The sequence below is a fragment of the Panulirus ornatus genome, chromosome 66, assembly GCF_036320965.1.
Source record: "Panulirus ornatus isolate Po-2019 chromosome 66, ASM3632096v1, whole genome shotgun sequence".
Classification (NCBI taxonomy): domain Eukaryota; kingdom Metazoa; phylum Arthropoda; class Malacostraca; order Decapoda; family Palinuridae; genus Panulirus; species Panulirus ornatus.
The window spans coordinates 5,935,453-5,944,729 of NC_092289.1; the positions used below are offsets into that span (position 1 = coordinate 5,935,453).

The 9,277-nt window shown below is 39.2% G+C and overlaps 1 protein-coding gene across 7 annotated transcripts in view; it reads right to left on the reverse strand.

The window, feature by feature from the left end:
* LOC139746857 (uncharacterized) overlaps positions 1-9,277 on the reverse strand; it is a 456,577-nt gene that overhangs the window by 290,084 nt on the left and 157,216 nt on the right. For 5 of the 7 annotated variants that reach the window (XM_071658476.1, XM_071658475.1, XM_071658477.1 and 2 more), the window contains exon 1: positions 8,792-9,175. The exons of the other annotated variants lie outside the window; for them this stretch is intronic. In XM_071658476.1, the coding sequence (XP_071514577.1) occupies positions 8,792-8,911 (120 nt within the window). In that variant the 5' untranslated portion in view covers positions 8,912-9,175. Of the gene's footprint in view, positions 1-8,791; positions 9,176-9,277 lie in introns of those variants that run through there. 7 annotated transcript variants of the gene reach the window in all.

Sequence of the window (9,277 nt, forward strand, 5' to 3'; positions counted from 1 at the left end):
CCTCACACCACACATTGTCCTCAAACATCTCATTTCCAGCACATCCATCCTCCTGCACACAACTCTATCCATAGCCCACGCCTCGCAACCATACAACATTGTTGGAACTACTATTCCTTCAAACATACCCATTTTTGCTTTCCGAGATAATGTTCTCGACTTCCACACATTCTTCAAGGCCCCCAGGATTTTCGCCCCCTCCCCCACCCTATGATCCACTTCCGCTTCCATGGTTCCATCCGCTGCCAGATCCACTCCCAGATATCTAAAACACTTCACTTCCTCCAGTTTTTCTCCATTCAAACTCACCTCCCAATTGACTTGACCCTCAACCCTACTGTACCTAATAACCTTGCTCTTATTCACATTTACTCTTAACTTTCTTCTTCCACACACTTTTCCAAACTCAGTCACCAGCTTCTGCAGTTTCTCACATGAATCCGCCACCAGCGCTGTATCATCAGCGAACAACAACTGACTCACTTCCCAAGCTCTCTCATCCCCAACAGACTTCATACTTGCCCCTCTTTCCAAAACTCTTGCATTTACCTCCCTAACAACCCCATCCATAAACAAATTAAACAACCATGGAGACATCACACACCCCTGCCGCAAACCTACATTCACTGAGAACCAATCACTTTCCTCTCTTCCTACACGTACACATGCCTTACATCCTCGATAAAAACTTTTCACTGCTTCTAACAACTTTCCTCCCACACCATATATTCTTAATACCTTCCACAGAGCATCTCTATCAACTCTATCATATGCCTTCTCCAGATCCATATATGCTACATACAAATCCATTTGCTTTTCTAAGTATTTCTCACATACATTCTTCAAAGCAAACACCTGATCCACACATCCTCTACCACTTCTGAAACCACACTGCTCTTCCCCAATCTGATGCTCTGTACATGCCTTCACCCTCTCAATCAATACCCTCCCATATAATTTACCAGGAATACTCAACAAACTTATACCTCTGTAATTTGAGCACTCACTCTTATCCCCTTTGCCTTTGTACAATGGCACTATGCACGCATTCCGCCAATCCTCAGGCACCTCACCATGAGTCATACATACATTAAATAACCTTACCAACCAGTCAACAATACAGTCACCCCCTTTTTTAATAAATTCCACTGCAATACCATCCAAACCTGCTGCCTTGCCGGCTTTCATCTTCCGCAAAGCTTTCACTACCTCTTCTCTGTTTACCAAATCATTTTCCCTAACCCTCTCACTTTGCACACCACCTCGACCAAAACACCCTATATCTGCCACTCTATCATCAAACACATTCAACAAACCTTCAAAATACTCACTCCATCTCCTTCTCACATCACCACTACTTGTTATCACCTCCCCACTTGCGCCCTTCACCGCAGTTCCCATTTGCTCCCTTGTCTTACGCACTTTATTTACCTCCTTCCAGAACATCTTTTTATTCTCCCTAAAATAAAATTATACTCTCTCACCCCAACTCTCATTTGCCCTTTTTTTCACCTCTTGCACCTTTCTCTTGACCTCCTGTCTCTTTCTTTTATACATCTCCCACTCAATTGCATTTTTTCCCTGCAAAAATCGTCCAAATGCCTCTCTCTTCTCTTTCACTAATACTCTTACTTCTTCATCCCACCACTCACTACCCTTTCTAATCAACCCACCTCCCACTCTTCTCATGCCACAAGCATCTTTTGCGCAATCCATCACTGATTCCCTAAATACATCCCATTCCTCCCCACTCCCATTACTTCCATTGTTCTCACTTTTTTCCATTCTGTACTCAGTCTCTCCTGGTACTTCCTCACACAGGTCTCCTTCTCAAGCTCACTTACTCTCACCACCCTCTTCACCCCAACATTCACTCTTCTTTTCTGAAAACCCATACAAATCTTCACCTTAGCCTCCACAAGATAATGATCAGACATCCCTCCAGTTGCACCTCTCAGCACATTAACATCCAAAAGTCTCTCTTTCGCACGCCTGTCAATTAACACGTAATCCAATAACGCTCTCTGGCCATCTCTCCTACTTACATAAGTATACTTATGTATATCTCGCTTTTTAAACCAGGTATTCCCAATCATCAGTCCTTTTTCAGCACATAAATCTACAAGCTCTTCACCATTTCCATTTACAACACTGAACACCCCATGTATACCAATTATTCCCTCAACTGTCACATTACTCACCTTTGCATTCAAATCACCCATCACTATGACCCGGTCTCGTGCATCAAAACCACTAACACACTCATTCAGCTGCTCCCAAAACACTTGCCTCTCTTGATTTTTCTTCTCATGCCCAGGTGCATATGCACCAATAATCACCCACCTCTCTCCATCAACTTTCAGTTTTACCCATATTAATCGAGAATTTACTTTCTTACACTCTATCACATACTCCCACAACTCCTGTTTCAGGAGTATTGCTACTCCTTCCCTTGCTCTTGTCCTCTCACTAACCCCTGACTTTACTCCCCAGACATTCCCAAACCACTCTTCCCCTTTACCCTTGAGCTTCGTTTCACTCAGAGCCAAAACATCCAGGTTCCTTTCCTCAAACATACTACCTATCTCTCCTTTTTTCACATCTTGGTTACATCCACACACATTTAGGCACCCCACTCTGAGCCTTCGAGGAGGATGAGCACTCTCCGCATGACTCCTTCTTCTGTTTCCCATTTTAGAAAGTTAATACAAGGAGGGGAGGATTTCTGGCCCCCCGCTCCCGTCCCCTCTAGTCGCTTTCTACGACACGCGAGGAATACGTGGGAAGTATTCTTTTACCCCTATCCCCAGGGATAATATACATATATATATACATATACACATACACACACATACACATACATATGCACATATACACACACACACACACACATACATATATATACATATGAGAAATGTAAGAAACAATTTAGAAAACTGAAACTTCTAGCTTGAAATGAATGAAAAAAAAGAATGTCACATAATGGTTCAACCTCTGGCTATGGAAAAAAGGAGACAGCGACAAAGTATGATAAAATATATATATATATATATATATATATATATATATATATATATATATATGTGTGTGTGTGTGTGTGTGTAGGTATGTATATTTGCGTGTGTGGACGTGTATGTATATACATGTGTATGGGGGTGGGTTGGGCCATTTCTTTCGTCTGTTTCCTTGCACTACCTCGCAAACGCGGGAGACAGCGGCAAAAAAAAAAAAAAAAAAAAAAAAAAAAATATATATATATATATATATATATATATATATATATATATATATATATATATATATATATATATATATATATTATCATACTTTGTCGCTGTCTCCTGCATTAGTGAGGTAGCACAAGGAAACAGACAAAAGAATGGCCCAACCCACCCACATTCACATGTATATACATAAACGCCCCCACATGCACATATACATACCTATACACTTCAACATATACATAATATACATACACAAACATATACATATATACACATGTACATATTCATACTTGCTGCCTTTATTCATTCCCGTCACCAACCCGCCACAAATGATATAGCACCCCCCCTAACCCCACAAGGTAGCGCTAAGAGAAGACAAGAGCCCACATTTGTTCACACTCAGTCTAGCAGTCATGTTTAATGCACTGAAATCACTGCTCCCTTTCCAAATCCAGTACCTACAAAACTTTCCATGGTTTACCCCAGGAACCTACACAAAATCCATCGAGAAACAAATGGCCACCAACCTTCATTCCCGCTGATAAAAGCAATGTGATCAAAATCTTAAAGAACTCTCCTACAACAGCCCCTATCAACATAATGACCTTTCACATTAAACACTATGGCCGATTTACAAGTCACGCACTTACAGATATCTTCAAGTACTCCTAAGTATGAAGGAAAACCCTTTATATGTGAAAGCATGCCAATATAATACCAATCCTAAAACCCTCCAAACCATCGGAATCCCTCCTCCTACCACCCAGTAGCATTTCTTTTCCATATGGAGAATTTTTTTCGCCTTAGGCAAGCCTCATCATGAAGGTCCTTTCGTAAGAAGATGACCTCACAATCACAACCCTCTGACACCACAATAGGAGCAACAAGCACCCAGCACTTCATTAAACATACTGTCTGCCTTTATTCATTCCCATCGCCACCTCGCCACACATGAAATAACAACCCCCTCCCCCCTCATGTGTGCGAGGTAGCGCTAGGAAAAGACAACAAAGGCCCCATTTGTTCACACTCAGTCTCTAGCTGTCATGTAATAATGCACCGAAACCACAGCTCCCTTTCCACATCCAGGCCCCACACAACTTTCCATGGTTTACCCCAGATGCTTCATATGCCCTGGTTCAATCCATTGACAGCACGTCAACCCCGGTATACCACATTGTTCCAATTCACTCCATTCCTTGCACACCTTTCACCCTCCTGCATGTTCAGGCCCCGATCACTCAAAATCTTTTTCACTCCATGTTTCCATCTCCAATTTAGTCTCCCACTTCTCCTCGTTCCCTCCACCCCCAACACATATATCCTCTTGGTCAATCTTCCCTCACTCATTCTCTCCATGTGACCAAACCATTTCAAAACATCCTCTTCTGCTCTCTAAACCACACTCTTTTTATTACCACACATCTCTCTTACCCTTACATTACTTACTCGATCAAACCACCTCACACCACATATTGTCCTCAAACATCTCATTTCCAGCACATCCACCCTCCTCCGCACAACTCTATCCAAAGCCCACGCCTTGCAACCATACAACATTGTTGGAACCACTATTCCTTCAATGTTCTTGTCTTCCACACATTCTTCAAGGCTCCCAGAATTTTCGCCCCCTCCCCCACCCTATGATTCACTTCCGTTTCCATGGTTCCATCCGCTGCCAAATCCACTCCCAGATATCTAAAACACTTAACTTCCTCCAGTTTTTCTCCATTCAAACTTACCTCCCAACTGACTTGACCCTCAATAACAATAATAACTGTAACAATAATTCATCAAGAACAGAATTTCTGCATCCCCACAGAAGTCTTCAATTACTCTTTTAACCCCATACAGATATGACCAGTTCGCACCCTCCTGTCACCTTGAATGGACAGTCACTGCCACTGAACAAAACTCCAACTATTCTAAGCATCACATGTGATGCACACGACATTCACTCTCCACACTGGTAACATCAAAACAAAAGCAACCCACAAACATAACTCTGTCAGAATACTAAATGGCACCTGATTTGGATAAAAAACAATCCCTCAACATACTCCATAAACAGTTCATCTACTCTATACTATATTTCACCATACAGTCTTCCACCCCCTTAAAAGCACAAGTGACAAAGGTGAAATCACTCAAAATAGTGCATGGAAAACAATCACTTGCTGCCTAGCAACCACAAACACACAACACTTTTAAAATGAAACAAAGGTCCACCCAGTAATCTCACCTAAACATACTCGGTACTTAATTCTATGCAATGGCATTAAACTCTTCCCATACAAAAACACTATAAATCTACCAACCCCTAAGTAGGAAAAAAAAATTTACCCCTGCCTTCCACCCTAGTAACCTCTACTTACAGACCTTCCAACCCCCAACAAATATAATGACAAAACATGCATACACTGAAACAACTCAGCAAGCATTACACAAATGATCTCCCGACAGTTTTAAACTCTAACTCATCACACATACATCCATCAGAAACCACACTTCCTGATTCAACTAAAATGGACCACATGCACTCCCACTTAAGCTCTGAACATAGCCATCTTTACACCACAACAAATTCTGTTTAGACATTTCTTGAAACACTTCATCCCCACAAGGCAACAAAGAAGACACTACACTTAGTACTCAACTTCCCTGTATTCTCCCCACATAGATGCACAAACATCACAACACTTTATGACCTATGGTCCTGACCAGTGAACATGGCCAGCTTCCTGAGTGCTGCATGAGCCTCTTCAAGACTGAAGGGACTCCTGGGTAAGGAAGTAACTTAATAATAGTTTCCTTTTATGACCATGTTCCCTTATTTCTTCAACTCCAGAGCCTTTCCTTAATTCATTGATCTGTCCCTCTGAGTGCATTACAAATTATCAAAATGACATTCTTTTAAAGTATAAGTCTTTTTCACTGGTTTTCATAACTGTAACCAATCCTGGAGAAGAACAGCAGCAAACTAATCATCTAATCTATTATGTGTAAAGCAAGGACAAAGCTATAAAGCATCATGTCATAATCACTCAATGATCATGAAATTAACTCCTTAAAGTCTCACTAATTCAACCTTTCCAACCCTCAAAATTCACTTTTAACAAGATGAAAAAATCTAATTAATGTATTCAAAAATATTCATACAAAAATAAAAATAAAGTCACATAAAATGTACTATTTCCGTAAATATTTCAGTGTACCACACTAAAAAGGACAGGAGTATGGCCTGTGGGCTGTGCCACAGTGCATGTTTTATCATTAATTTCACCAATCATGTTTTATCTTTTCTTGTTATAATCAATGTCATCCAATGATATTTTTTCATAAGAGTAAAACTAAAAAAGTTTGTAGAATCAAAAGTAGCACCTGTCAGATGCAATGTTGCAAAGGTCAGGAAGGTGCTTGCAAGACTGCCTCTTAAATGTACTAAAACTTGCTCTTGCTTCAGCTTGGTCAACCTTTGATGGTGAATGTGTCACCGTCCAACAGTGTCAAATAGTTCTGATTTGTCTTTTGCCTGATTCTCTAAATCTAAAGAAAAGCCACTTCAGGCACCACCCATGCTCAGATGTAAAGCCTTGAAACTGAGGCACAAAACTCAATGTGAAAATATTCATCTAAAAGTTTTACTTTCATATTAAGAGGTTGATAATAAAGGTGGGCTAAGATCCTGGACTAAAATTCTTACTATTTCACTTTTTTGTACTTTCTACAAGAGTTGTTTATATAATTACTTTGTGCATTACGACAGTTTTACACTTGTACTGAAAACTTCTTAACACTATATTTACACCATGTCTTTACTATTCCCTGAATACACACACACCTTGTAGTCTAGAGCAGAACTCATTAATTGACAAGCCCTGAAGGAAGCATGAACTGCTGGGATTGGCTGTGGGCTGAATGTAATGCCCAAGATTCAAACCCATATTTTCGGGAAGCTCATGCAGAGTTACTCACTGTTTGTAACACTAACCTCTGTGTTAACCTCTGTATCTTTATATGTTTACTTATGTAATAAAGTTGAATAAATCAAACATGCCATCAATCAGTCACAATCAACTGAATGTAAATAAATAAAGTACAATTAAAGTTGAGCCAAGATCATTAAAGATGACAAGCTAATACATATTCATTTCATAACACCACAATCAGAGTTGTAACGAAACTATGTTAGCATCTTAAAAAGCAATGGAAATATGGAATAAGGAGGAGTCTGCACTATAAAAGGGAGTAAGTACATCAATGCACTATATAAATGGCAACATGTGGTTGTATCGCATATATCACTATCTTAGGAAAATGCCCCATTAAATTTATTTCTCCTTGATAATATTAAGGCTTGTATCAGATTCTTCTTACTTACTTTATCCTTATGAGACATTTTTCTGTTCGTTACAAATAGTTTTCACTTTACGTTGTTGACACTTATGCTATTTCAGTATTTACATATTTACAGGGACCAATCAGGTTAGAGTACCTAATCAAAATAATTTTTTTTCCTCTGACAATAAATCTTTATTTCTTAAATCAAACTTTGCATTATCAGCTCATCTGAACACAGATCAAGTAATCTGGACAACTCAAACTGTTTTATTCTGGTACATTTCAGCATTCTCTGAGACTCTATCATGCTCCTGCATGCAACCAATGCGATGAAACACATCAGTCTTATAAGTATAGCACAAATAGTCTACCATATTTAATGCCAAGGTAAATTTCATCCCCAACGTAGAGGAAATTTAGGTTTCCACATGTCCTGTTAATTTCTAGTAAAGTTTCACAATTTTTTCCTACATCTTCCCTAATCATCATCATCCTCTCTAAGCTTCTATTCAATTTTCATCAAAGTAATGTTCCAAATCATGCTCCTCACATGTACATCACATCTCTAATGTATAGAGATAAATTATATGCACTTCCTTCAAATCTAGAAAAAAATAAATAAAACATTGCACCTAATTTGGAGCTTTTATTTGCAAAACTCTCTCTTCTCAAGCAAGATAAATGTCTTATCTTGTAAAATAGCAGTTGCCTTAAATTCTACTATGGAGCATACGGTCCACCATGGTTACGCCAGCTTTTTGAAGACATGACAAGAAAAATTCCCAAAGCCATTTAAAACTCCTAATAACATCATTAGTACAATACCTTACCAGTGGGTTGAGAAGGTGTGTAGCAAGGAAGTTTACAGGCAATACCTACTGTCATAGATATGACAACTGCACATTTGGAAAGAATGACGTACGTATCACTATGTCACCACACAACACATAGGATTAAATATTGAACTGGATCAGAATATACCTCTCTCTCAGAGGGATGTTGTTTTCATGATCAAAATGAACACCATATCAATTGACATGACCAAATAAGAAGTGAAAACATATCAGACCATAGCACAAAGTCAAACGTACGTATTTCTGCACTGTTATCTGGTTAACACATGATAAATACATTATAACTTATATGATGTTTTGAAATGAAGAAATATTTTCCCATTTCACTGTCAAATTTCAGACACTTATCGGAATGATATACATGACACGTACAGCTCTAGTCAGCACTTGGACCTCTGTCATAATTTGCTCATATTCCTGCTTTCCTTCGGCCTCCCTTTGCTGCAGTAACGCTATCTTTTCCTGAAATTTTCTTGGGCTTGGCGTCGCCATTTTGCACTAGACGAAATGTTTGTTGTGTTCCAATGTTGTCGCAAAATCCTGAGACCCTAACAATAATAACTCTCCATAAAATAAGTCTCCATACCACACCAAAACACCTCTAAATTCACCTCTTTGTAACTCTAAAATTTCCTATAATGGATATTTCACTTAAAAGTATGTTGGGGAAATATCAAAAAGACATCCTAGACCACAGTTATGACTACTGTTAGCGTAATGCGATGCGTAATTTTCTATTCCAGAAAACACGTCATTCTGTGCTGTAGTTATTGGTATGTCTTAAATTTTTGGTAGTGGATCAGTAGATAATATTGTAATCATAGGACGACATCTCCATGAATGAATTATAAAGGCTAT